The sequence below is a fragment of the Berghia stephanieae genome, chromosome 9 (genome assembly GCF_034508935.2).
Source record: "Berghia stephanieae isolate SIO BIC M18660-M18661 chromosome 9, UCSD_Bste_1.3, whole genome shotgun sequence".
Taxonomy (NCBI): Eukaryota; Metazoa; Mollusca; class Gastropoda; order Nudibranchia; family Aeolidiidae; genus Berghia; species Berghia stephanieae.
In genome coordinates this window covers 44,777,390-44,789,889 of record NC_088368.1, presented here as the reverse complement: position 1 = coordinate 44,789,889, position 12,500 = coordinate 44,777,390, and the positions used below count along the sequence as shown (strand labels likewise).

The 12,500-nt window shown below is 38.6% G+C and overlaps 1 protein-coding gene across 2 annotated transcripts in view; it reads left to right on the top strand.

The window, feature by feature from the left end:
- The window catches only part of LOC144980310 (ecotropic viral integration site 5 ortholog-like), a 239,567-nt gene that overhangs the window by 212,153 nt on the left and 14,914 nt on the right, over nucleotides 1-12,500 (top strand). For both annotated transcript variants that reach the window (XM_078927965.1, XM_078927964.1), the window contains 4 exons: nucleotides 2,986-3,156; nucleotides 5,662-5,817; nucleotides 9,869-10,015; nucleotides 11,876-12,037. In XM_078927965.1, coding sequence (XP_078784091.1) covers nucleotides 2,986-3,156; nucleotides 5,662-5,817; nucleotides 9,869-10,015; nucleotides 11,876-12,037 — 636 coding nt within the window. The remainder of the gene's footprint in view (nucleotides 1-2,985; nucleotides 3,157-5,661; nucleotides 5,818-9,868; nucleotides 10,016-11,875; nucleotides 12,038-12,500) is intronic.

Sequence of the window (12,500 nt, the reverse complement as noted above, 5' to 3'; positions counted from 1 at the left end):
ACAATATATTCCCGCTTTTTGTGTGTTTTGTTTCGTTTTTCAGTTCACCCCCCCCCCCCCCCGGGCCCTCTTTTTTATTTTTTTTTTGTTTTTGTTTGTTTGTTTTATTTTGGTTATATTCTGACCTAACCATTCAATTCATATAGCTGATATCCTGCTAGAATATACATTAATGGAAAGCTTCATGTACATTTTTGGTATTATTTTCATCATCAAATCCTTTGCCACCAAACTCTTAACTGACCTGGTCCAACGATCACAAACTTGTACATATATATATATATATATATATATATATATATATATATATATATATATATATATATATATATATATATATATATATATATATATATATATATATATGATTATGCCTTTTGCGCCACGACATCATAAGATATCGTCGCCTAGGCATTCCACGAAGGAATATAGATAATTCATTAAACAAGACGTCTGGTGTCAACAGGAATCACCCATGTTGTCACAGTGAGCAAATTGAGGGTTAATAATCTTGCTCAAGGAAAATAACCAAAGTGCCAATTATTTCGATTATAATTATGATCAACTTCTACAATATTGTTTCGACCATTCGCTCTCATCAGGAAGTGATATATATATATATATATATATATATATATATATATATATATATATATATATATATATATATATATATATATATATATATATATTGATATATATTGATATTTGTTTGTTTATCTTTCAATGAAAATGCAATCATAGACAATTTCATTTTAGTTCAATGCCTCTCTACTGACTTAAATGTGACCAAAACCTAAAACCGGTATTATGGTGGGGTTGACTGATGGTCAGATAAAAAAAAACCATGAATTTCTGAATTTTTGAATCTATACACAAAAAATGTATAAAAATAGACCAGATAAGAATGTAAATGTTTGACATAATCTGATGATAAGTCACCTTTGTACCAAGAGGTCCTCTGTTCCAATCCGGATTGGAATGTCTGAAAGTTTGTCCAGTTTTTTCCCAAGACTTGAACCCAGCACTGCGGCATGTGGTCTTGTGGTATGACACTCGCTTTCGGATCGGAAGGTCCCGGGTTCGAGCCTATCTCGCTCGGCGCATAGTTGAGTCCTTGGAAAAGGCTCTTTACTCACATTCTCTCACCTTACTCAGGTGTAAAATGAGTACCTGGCCTTTTACAGCGTTGTCTCTGTCGGAAAAAAAATAATAATAATATCGCCTAACAGGCGTCATCATGTCTCGTTCTTCATATTACATGTTGCTGTTGGCCAGAGACCCTTGTAGTGTGCTTTGAGCACGTTAGTGGATATTGCTCTATATAAATGCTCAATTTATTTATTTTGGATAGTAAAGTAGTTGGATGTTGGATTTAGACACAATACTCTGCACATTACGATATTAACGTGGTTATGAATGAAGCCTTTGATTTCGGATACACTTTTCTCCCCTTCTGTTTTCTTGTGCATTTGAAAGTGCAATGCACGACACACGACACACACACACGACACACACACAACACACGACACACACAACACACGACACACACAACACGCGACACACACACACACACACACGACACACGCACACATAATACTTTGAATGATGGCTTCTTTGAATTGAGTGCATGTAGGATTCTGCTGTATCTACATAAGGAATGGAGTCTGCTGTCTGAGACTGACTTGACTGACTTTACGATTTTTTTTGCTTTAAAATTGGGGTTGTTTTGTTTTGTTTTTTTACATTTTGGCCTCAAAACCTAAGATTGGATAGAATTAATTTGCGACCTTTCGTACATGTAATTGTAATATCGACACTTGTATTTAATTTCATCTTGCAGTTTTATTGTTTTTGTTTTGTTTGGGTTTTTAAAATTGTTTTTTTTTTTTATTTTATTTTTTTTTTAAGATCATCGTACACAGTTGTTTGTGCCTGCAATTTATTATTATTTTTTTTTTATTTTCGCAGCTATTAAATTTTATTTTTGGGTTTTGTTTTGTTTTTACTTTTTAATTTTTTTTTTCTAATTCTCTCATTCTATAAATTTTAGTCATTGCACGTGATTGCTGATTGATTCGTGTTGTCATACTGTGTCGTATGGTCGGCATTGGTTATGATTATTGTTCTAACCATCAGATAGATGTACAGTACAGTAGATGGCTTTGGCCTGTATTGGGTTATGAAGTAGGGTGTCAGTTGCATCACCTCCTGTCGATACCAATACAATACAATACATAGATAGATATTATACGACTGGACACCTGACTATGGTTTTAACTCTCTCCCTACCATCTATTTTTAGAATTTTACCCCAAAACTTCATACACACCCAATGCAACAATAGATTTTACAAACAGATTAGCAACGAGTATATTCTATATTTTATTCAGGAAAATGAGCTCTACAACACAGTGTCGAGTTTGTATGGCTATAAATATAACAAAATGAAATCAGAATAAGAAAATTGTTGGTTAGATTGTAACGAATGTGACGATTTTCCTATGGGTGGTAAGGAGGGGGTTAATTATCATATCGGTTTGACCATATACAAATGATGAATTGACAATCATTACCAAATTATTTTTTTTTCCTGTTAAAATTCCATGTCTTGAATCTCACTTGTCATTGCTCAATTTCCATCATCGTCTCCGGAGAGTTTTTTTTTTTTTTTAAATAATTATTTTGGGGGGTAAATTTGTCTCTATTTTCGGTTTAAGAAAATTATGGAACTCTTTTTTTTTTTGTGAAATTTCTTAGCTTTAAATATTTTCCATTTTAGATTTCTCCTGTTATGTTTTAAAAAAAATATTTTTATACTTTTATTTACCAGTACCGGCGTCTTAAGGAAAAAGACCGTTTGTGGCCTCTTATTACAAGTAAACATACAGTCTTTTACCTTAAGACGGCAGAATAGTGGAAATTAAATATGTCTTTAAGTCTTTACATGCCTCATCCTTTATTTTTATATATTTTTCTCATCAGGAATCGGCCACTCTGGCAGATCACCTCGTCCAGGACCAAGTGACGAGAGCTCAAGAGGCCGAGGAGGTGTATGCCCTCCGGAATGAACTCAGCGTCACCAAGCAGCAGTTGATGGATACCAGGGGCAAGCTGCTGGACGCCCAGGATATCATTGGGGACATCAAGAAGAGGGTAGGTCCAAGGAAGGAAGGAAGGGATATCATAGGGACATGTGGTCTTGTGCTATCACACTCGCTTTCTGATTCAAGGTCCTGGGTTCGAGCCTTGCTCAGCGCATAGTTATGAGTCCTTGGAAAAGGCTCTTTATTCACGTTCTCCCACCATACTCAGGTGTAAAATGAGTACCTGGCCGTTAACAGCGTTGTCTCTGTCAGAAAAAAAAAATTGTAATATCGCCTGGCTACCAGGCATCATGTCTCGTTCTACATGTTACATGTTGCTGTTGGTCAGGGACCCCTTGTAAAGCACTTTGAGCACATTTAGTGGATATTGCGCTATGTAAAAGCTCAAGTTAAATTATCAAGAATAGGGTAGGTCCAAGGAAGGGGTATCATAAGGGGCTGCCAGGAAGAGAGTAGAGCCCACCAACTGGGTGGGGTTCCTGACCTCCCATAGTGGGCTGGGTGGCACTTACTGTGTCTTCTATCCCCCTATACTTGGGTGGGGTTCCTGGCCTCCCATAGTGGGCAGGGAGGTCACTTACTGTGTCTTCTATCCCCTATACTTGGGTGGGGTTCCTGGCCTCCCATAGTGGACAGGGAGGTAACTTACTGTGTCTTCTATCCCCCTATACCTGGGTGGGGTTCCTGGCCTCCCATAGTGGGCTGGGTGGCACTTACTGTGTCTTCTATCACCCTATACCTGGGTGGGGTTCCTGACCTCCCATTGTGGGCAGGGAGGCACTTACTGTGTCTTCTATCCCCCTATACCTGGGTGGGGTTCCTGGCCTCCCATAGTGGGCTGGGTGGCACTTACTGTGTCTTCTATCCCCCTATACTTGGGTGGGGTTCCTGGCCTCCCATAGTGGGCTGGGTGGTACTTACTGTGTCTTCTATCCCCCCTATACCTGGGTGGGGTTCCTGACCTCCCATAGTGGGCTGGGTGGCACTTACTGTGTCTTCTATCCCCCTATACTTGGGTGGGGTTCCTGGCCTCCCATAGTGGGCTGGGTGGCACTTACTGTGTCTTCTATCCCCCTATACTTGGGTGGGGTTCCTGGCCTCCCACAGTGGGCAGGGAGATACTTACTGTGTCTTCTATCCCCCTATATATCTGTTTTCCAACATGCTTTCTGTCTTTGTCTTGGAATGAGATTACTTGGTTTTGTCCTGACCCTGGCCGGTTACCCAAGCTGCGAGGGAAACAATCAAATGTATAGTTAGAGTTTTGGGAGATGATATTTTTTGTCTTGTAAATCATCTCTCTGTTATGCATTGTATTGTTTTGTTTACATACTATATATGATTTGTAAACATTTGAGTGTGTTCCTCTTAGTCGAGACCTGTGTTTGTGTCTGGATGAGACTTTTAGGTGATCTCAAACTAAGTACTTTGAGCGTGCTCTTGGAATCTATTTGAACCAATTCCCCTTTGTCTTACTTTTCTTTGGTGCTTTTCATTGTAATTCTAGAACTTTTTACTATCCCATTTTTCCCCTTTTTACTGGCGCTGACATGACCTAAATGTGTTGCAAGCGCCGTGAAACACTCAAAAACAAACAAAACAAGAGCCCACCAAGGATGAGATGGGATATCATAGGGGCATTAAGGTGAAATGAGGCCCAGTCATCCTATCAGAAAGGACCTCATGACTAGGGTAGTTTCAAGGAAGGGATGGTAAAGATTCTGGGAGTTGCCATAGCGCGGCCTGTTGAGCACGTGACTGGAAATCAATCGGACTAATTTGGATATGGGTTGGAGTAGAGGTTGGTCTCGACCCCTCAGTCCGTCCAACAGGGATTGAAGAGCTAGCTAGCTCTGGTAGGAGTCCTGGAAACCCATGGGTAGTAGCCTGGTGTAGTGCAAAGTACTTTCCAACAGGTCTTACAAATCCAGCTACCTGATAAGTGCTGGCTGGATGGAGAGAGAGAGGGAGAGAGAGAGAGAGAGAGAGAGAGAGAGAGAGAGAGAGAGAGAGAGAGAGAGAGAGAGAGAGAGAGGGGTGTGTGTGTGTGGGGGGGGGGGGGTCTTTTCTCATGATGTATAAATACTAAAGTATAACTTTTTTGCTGGAGTTAAAAATAAAAGGAATTCAATTAGATATTTATTTATTTATACATTAAAAAAAAAAATTATTCATTCATTCATTTATTTATTTATTCATTCTTTCTCTTATTTAGTTTTTTGAATGTACTCTATATTTATTTGTCAATTTATTTATGCATTTCTTTCTTTCTTAATTGATTTGTTTTATCTTAAAATGTGTGTGTTTATATAACTATACATAGTATGCGCTTGGCTAAGAAGCTCATAACATTGCCATCCGGAAGTATAACGGACCAACACACAAAACTGTGTGTATCTATGAACGTTTATAGTCAGGTTAATACAGTTCAGTGAGCATTACTCATAAACGCGGATGGCAATAAACAATAACAAAGACATGAGTGACGTCATCTTCGAACTATCTATACAATGTAATTGATTCTAGTAATTATTTACTTTACTCCCCCCCCCAGACCCGAATCATAGAAGATGCCGTGTACTTGGACCAGGGTGAAGAACAAAACATGGTGAAACATTTACAGGAGGAACTCATCGCCGTCAGACTGAGGGAGACGGAGACGGCCGACATCATCAAAGGGCTGAAGGTCAAAATTCATGACCTTGAAGATGTAAGTACCGTGACCTTTTTATGGTATTATGGCACTACTGTGCGGCTATGTGGTCTAGTGGTATGACACTCGCTTTCGGATCGGAAGGTCCTGGGTTCGAGCCTCGCTCGGCGCATAGTTGAGTCCTTGGAAAAGGCTCTTTACTCGCATTCTCTCACTGTACTCAGGTGTAAAATGAGTACCTGGCTGTTAACAGCGTTATCTCTGTCCCAAAAAATTTGTAATATCGCCTAACAGGTGTCATGTCTCGTCCTACATGTTAAATGTTGCTGTTGGCCGGGGACCCCTTGTAAAGCGCTTTGAGCACGTTTAGTGGATATTGCGCTATATAAAAGCTCAAGATATAAGTTATTATAGTATTGATATATATAGTGTTCTGATAGCTGAGTGGTAGAGCACTTGTGTCCTATGCAAAAGGACCAGTATCGATCCTAGAGCAGTCAAGATTTTTTTTTTTCCTTATTACTCCCGTCCTCCTAACAAACCTTCCCAACTAACCCAACAGTTGAGAAGATAGACATCTTACATCATGTGAAAAGTACTTTTTACTTCCGTCCTCCTAACAAACCTTCCCAGCTAACCCAACAGTTGAGAAGATAGACATCTTACATCATGTGAAAAGTACTTTTTACTTCCGTCCTCCTAACAAACCTTCCCAGCTAACCCAACAGTTGAGAAGATAGACATCTTACATCATGTGAAAAGTACTTTTTACTTCCGTCCTCCTAACAAACCTTCCCAGCTAACCCAACAGTTGAGAAGATAGACATCTTACATCATGTGAAAAGTACTTTTTACTTCCGTCCTCCTAACAAACCTTCCCAGCTAACCCAACAGTTGAGAAGATGGACATCTTACATCATGTGAAAAGTATTCGCATTCTCTCACTGTACTCAGGTGTAAAATGAGTACCTGGCTGTTAACAGCGTTATCTCTGTCCCAAAAAATTTGTAATATCGCCTAACAGGTGTCATGTCTCGTCCTACATGTTAAATGTTGCTGTTGGCCGGGGACCCCTTGTAAAGCGCTTTGAGCACGTTTAGTGGATATTGCGCTATATAAAAGCTCAAGATATAAGTTATTATAGTATTGATATATATAGTGTTCTGATAGCTGAGTGGTAGAGCACTTGTGTCCTATGCAAAAGGACCAGTATCGATCCTAGAGCAGTCAAGATTTTTTTTTTCCTTATTACTCCCGTCCTCCTAACAAACCTTCCCAACTAACCCAACAGTTGAGAAGATAGACATCTTACATCATGTGAAAAGTACTTTTTACTTCCGTCCTCCTAACAAACCTTCCCAGCTAACCCAACAGTTGAGAAGATAGACATCTTACATCATGTGAAAAGTACTTTTTACTTCCGTCCTCCTAACAAACCTTCCCAACTAACCCAACAGTTGAGAAGATAGACATCTTACATCATGTGAAAAGTACTTTTTACTTCCGTCCTCCTAACAAACCTTCCAACTAACCCAACAGTTGAGAAGATAGACATCTTACATCATGTGAAAAGTACTTTTTACTTCGTCCTCCTAACAAACCTTCCCAGCTAACCCAACAGTTGAGAAGATAGACATCTTACATCATGTGAAAAGTACTTTTTACTTCCGTCCTCCTAACAAACCTTCCCAGCTAACCCAACAGTTGAGAAGATAGACATCTTACATCATGTGAAAAGTACTTTTTACTTCCGTCCTCCTAACAAACCTTCCCAGCTAACCCAACAGTTGAGAAGATAGACATCTTACATCATGTGAAAAGTACTTTTTACTTCCGTCCTCCTAACAAACCTTCCCAGCTAACCCAACAGTTGAGAAGATGGACATCTTACATCATGTGAAAAGTACTTTGCAATTGATTAGTGTCCTATCAAAGGAGTAGCGAGCAATTGCTACTGTCTCTTCCTAGATAAACTGTGTATCTGTCGACCTTATGACTCTGAAAGGCTACTGTTGCTTGGTTAGGGGATTTGGAGACAATGTAAATAGCTGGTAATAGCTTTATATAGGGCGCAAGAAAAAAAAAAGAAGAGAAAAACTTAACAAATTACAACGCTATTTCAGTACGATGTTGTAACCAAAGGTATTCGAAATTTTAGAAGCAACAAGAACAAAGCCTTAAGTTAATTCTTGCCAAGTTTAATTTTTTAAAAATGCATTATTGGTTAAGAAACTATGCCAGTTACACCAAACACGTATAAAAATCATGATATCGAAAGTTTCCAAAATTGCGTCTTGTTTTAGCAGTTCAGTGTTATTACTAGTAGTGTAAGAAGTTTCCATGTCTGCTTGAAAACCAAATGACTAATCAGGACAAAGTCTGGAATAAGTTTTTAGTTTCTAACAATTGTCTGTATTGTTCCCAATATGACGCTTCTCCATTTTCATCTAAGTATCAGTATGAGCAGAAATCATATTCTCTATATTTCCAAATATGAATAGCCTCGATCCAATGTACCCTGACTAGAATCCTACGGACTACAGCATTTGGTCATTGATGGTTTATAAGGATGTTATAACGTTTTACACACAGACTAAAGAGTTAAAAGAATCAGTTCAAAATGCATGGGATCGACTCGCTATTCAGGACATTAGAAAACCAATTGGATCATGGGAAAAATATGCTACGGATCAGTTATAAGATAAAATGAGAGATCGACAAATCACATGAAAAATTGAGAATTACGTCCAAAATCTTCGATATGGCATTTTTGGGGGTGGGTTTAATAAAACGTGCGGTTATGTGATCTAGTTGTATGACACTCGCTTTCGGATCGGAAGGTCCTGGGTTCGAGCCTCGCGCTCGGCGCATAGTTGAGTCCTTGGAAAAGGCTCTTTACTCACATTCTCTCACCGTACTCTGGTGTAAAATGAGTATCTGGTTGTTAACAGCGTTGTCTTTGTCCAAAAAATTGTAATATCGCCTAACAGGCGTCATGTCCCGTCCTACATGTTAAATGTTGCTGTTGACCAGGGACCCCTTGTAAAGCGCTTTGAGCACGTTTAGTGGATATTGCGCTATATAAAAGCTCAATTTTATTTATTTTTTTATTTTATTAACACACTCATGGAACTAAAATTTTTCAATAAAGTTTTTCGAGAAATTATAAACAGCAATTTGGGTTTCATTTTGGTAACAATTTCAGATGTAAAATTGATAGTTTGGCAGCTGCAGGATTCCAAACTTTTCCGGGCTTTTTTTTTCTCGCACCCGATATATGGATTATTGTATTTTAAAAAATATTTCCAGCAGATGAAAACCCGACTGTATGCATGGTCATCATCATCATCATTGCCTTTTTCACCCTGGGTCAGGGTATAGGCCACAGACAAACAGTTTCCATCCTCTCTATCATCATCATCATCATTGCCTTTTTCACCCTGGTCAGGGTATAGGCCACAGACAAACAGTTTCCATCCTTCTCTATCCTGAGCTATCTTTTTTATCTCATTCCAGGTCTTACCACTTCTCTGTATATCAGCTTCTTTAATTCTTCTCCATGTTCCTCGTGGCCTTCCCCTTGATCTTCGGCCCTGAGGGTTCCAGTCCAATACTTTCTTTGTTATAGTGGAATCATTCTTTCTGAGCGTGTGTCCAATCCACCTCCATCGTCTTCTTCCTATTTCCTCTCCCACTGGTTTCTGCTGTATGCATGGTGGTTATTGTAAAATTATTTCAAACAGAACCTCTGACATGTGGCCTGTAATTGTACTTTTACTAAATTGATTCAGAATTTTGTCCCATGTTACCGATTATAATTTGGGACATCAGTTGCAAATTGATTCTGGTCTTTTTAGGAAAAAAGGAATTAAAATTTCTGTCACTTATTCCAATGGAAAAATTTAGTCTGTGGAGTCCGTAGTGCCTAATTCAAGCAAAGGTTAAAATATTCCTGTCATCGGCCACAGTAAGATGTTGCAAAGTGAGCCAGTGTAAGGTGACTTGCTCATGGCCACACATTGCAGCAGACATGGTTTGAACCTGGAACTTGCAGGTCACAAGACATAGACCATTTAATGACAAATGAATTCACTATTCGTTCCCCCAGACCAACCAGCGTTTACAGAGAGCCCCCAGCAACGACGTCCAACAACTCCAGGAGGAACTGATCGCTGTCAAGTTGAGGGAGGCAGAGGCCAATTTGTCCCTGAAGGAACTCAAGATGAAAGTCAATGAGATTGAAAAATACTGGGAGGTAGGCAGGCAATGGCTGACTCAATCCCTCTGAGGGTTTCTGTCTTACTTACTTACTTATCCGAACCAACGACCACCTGAGCTCTAGCCCTTCGGTCTTGTGCCATGACGTAGAAGTTAGATGTCTTTTGTAGGGTTTCTGTCAATGTACATCATATCAGACATAAGAATAGAAATTACACGACTTCCATTATTGATGGTGTACATTAAGCTAAAATACAATGTCCACCAGCCGAATATAGCTTAGCAAGACACAAAACCATGTGTAACCTTTGAACTTTTATAGTCTGATTGATAGAATTTAGTGGGACCTTATCATAAAATGGCTTTCTAGATTGATAGAATTTAGTGGGACCTTATCATAAAATGGCTTTCTAGATTGATAGAATTTAGTGGGACCTTATCATAAAATGGCTTTCTAGATTGATAGAATTTAGTGGGACCTTATCATAAAATGGCTTTCTAGATTGATAGAATTTAGTGGGACCTTATCATAAAATGGCTTTCTAGAAACAATAACGAAGAGAGCTGAGCGATGTCAATTTCATTCCTTCTATAGTTTGTATTACATCTTTAAAGGTCTCAATAAAAAAAAAAATTTCGGCTGTTTTTCTACCTTATTTTTTATCAATCAGTCATCATTGTTTACGATTGAGCTTGCCCTAAAATAGATAAATAGATAGATAAAGAAATAAATTAATGAGTCATATAGTATATTATATATGTGCTCCCAGGCCCTCGTGGATGGACTGCATCAGGCATCCCCCCAGGGCAAAGGCAGTAAGACAGAGATTAGACAACTATGTGTAACCTTTGAATGTTGATTGACCTAAATGGCTGTCTAAAAACAATAACAAAGCACTGAGTGACGTTAATTATGTTCCTTCTCTAGTTTGCAGTCCATCTTTAAAGGTCTCAATATCATTTGCTTGCTGTAAAATAGATAAATAAATAACGAAAGAAATTAAGTCACTCAATCCTAGAGATTTTTGCTACTTTTCAAAATTGGAAACAAAATGTATTAAAATGTTTATGTTATGTACATAGATAGTTTAATTCAACTACCATTAACATGCAAAAACTAAAACCATTAGCTTTGATACTACGCCTATAATTATGTCTCAGAAAAATGTAATAAATAGGCATGGGGTAAAAGTAACCCTGGGTAAACTACGGATATAGTCGGTGTTAGGGTTGAGTGAGTAAATGAGTCCTATAATATAGTATATATCTATAAATGTGTTTTTCTATCGTTTTTTTTTTTTTAATCAAACAGTCATCATTGTTTTTATATATATATATATATTGTGTTTACTTGAAAAAGGCCAAAGGCTGAAACGTCGTTTTGTTTAGTGTTGTTCCCTTATAATATATGAGTTACATTTACTCCCTATATCTTTCTCTCCATTTTATTGACTGATTTAGGCAAATCTAGCTTTTGGTTTAATATTGAGCTTTCTTTGAAATAGATAAACAGATAGATAAAGAAATAAATTAACGAGTCCTATAATATTATATATTTCTATAAATAGCATCTGTGGGGCTATGTGGTCTAGTAGTATGACACTCGCTTTCGGATCCTATGGTCCTGGGTTCGAGCCTCTCTCGGCGCATAGTTGTGTCCTTGGAGAAGGCTATTTTACTCATTCTCTCACCGTACTCAGGTGTAAAATTAGTACCTAGTCGTAAACAGCCTTGTAATATTGCCTAACAGGCATCATGTCCCGTCCTACATGTTAAATGTTGCTGTTGGCCAGGGACCATTTGTAAAGCGCTTTGAGCATGTTTAGTGGATATTGCCCTATATAAAAGCTCATATTAGATTTTTTTTAAATTTTATTTTTTTAAAATTTGTTGCCAGGCCCACATGGATCGAATGCGCCAGGCATCTCCCCAGGGCAAAGGCACTAAGACAGAGATCCGACAACTCCAGGAGGAAGTCGTCACCATGAAGACCAAGGAAGCCAAGGCTTTGATTGAGGTCAAGGAGGTCAAGCAGAAACTCATGGAGATGGAGACACAGGTCAGTTGAAAGGTTATTACAATCTCCATGAAAACTGGTCTTTGCTGCATGCAGCGGCTATGTGGTCTTATGGTACAACACTTGCTTTCGGATCTGAAGGTCCAAATATTCTGTCTGGGTGGGGTTCCTGACCTCCCATTGTGGGGAGGGAGGTACATACTGCATCATCTATCCCCTTATATCTGTTTTCCAACATGCTTTCTGTCTTTGTCTTGGAATGAGATTACTTGGTTTTGTCCTGGCCCTGGCCAGAGTCCTGGCTGTGAGGGAAACAGTCAAATGCGTTGTTATTGTTTTGGGAGATGATATTGTTTTCCTTGTTAATCATCTCTCTAATATGTATTATTTTTAATGTATAATGGAAGCATTTGAGTGTATTCTTCTTTTTTGGATTTTGTGCTTGTGTCCAGATGAGACTTATAGGTGATCTCAAACTAAGTACATTGATGGTTTGCTCTTGGAA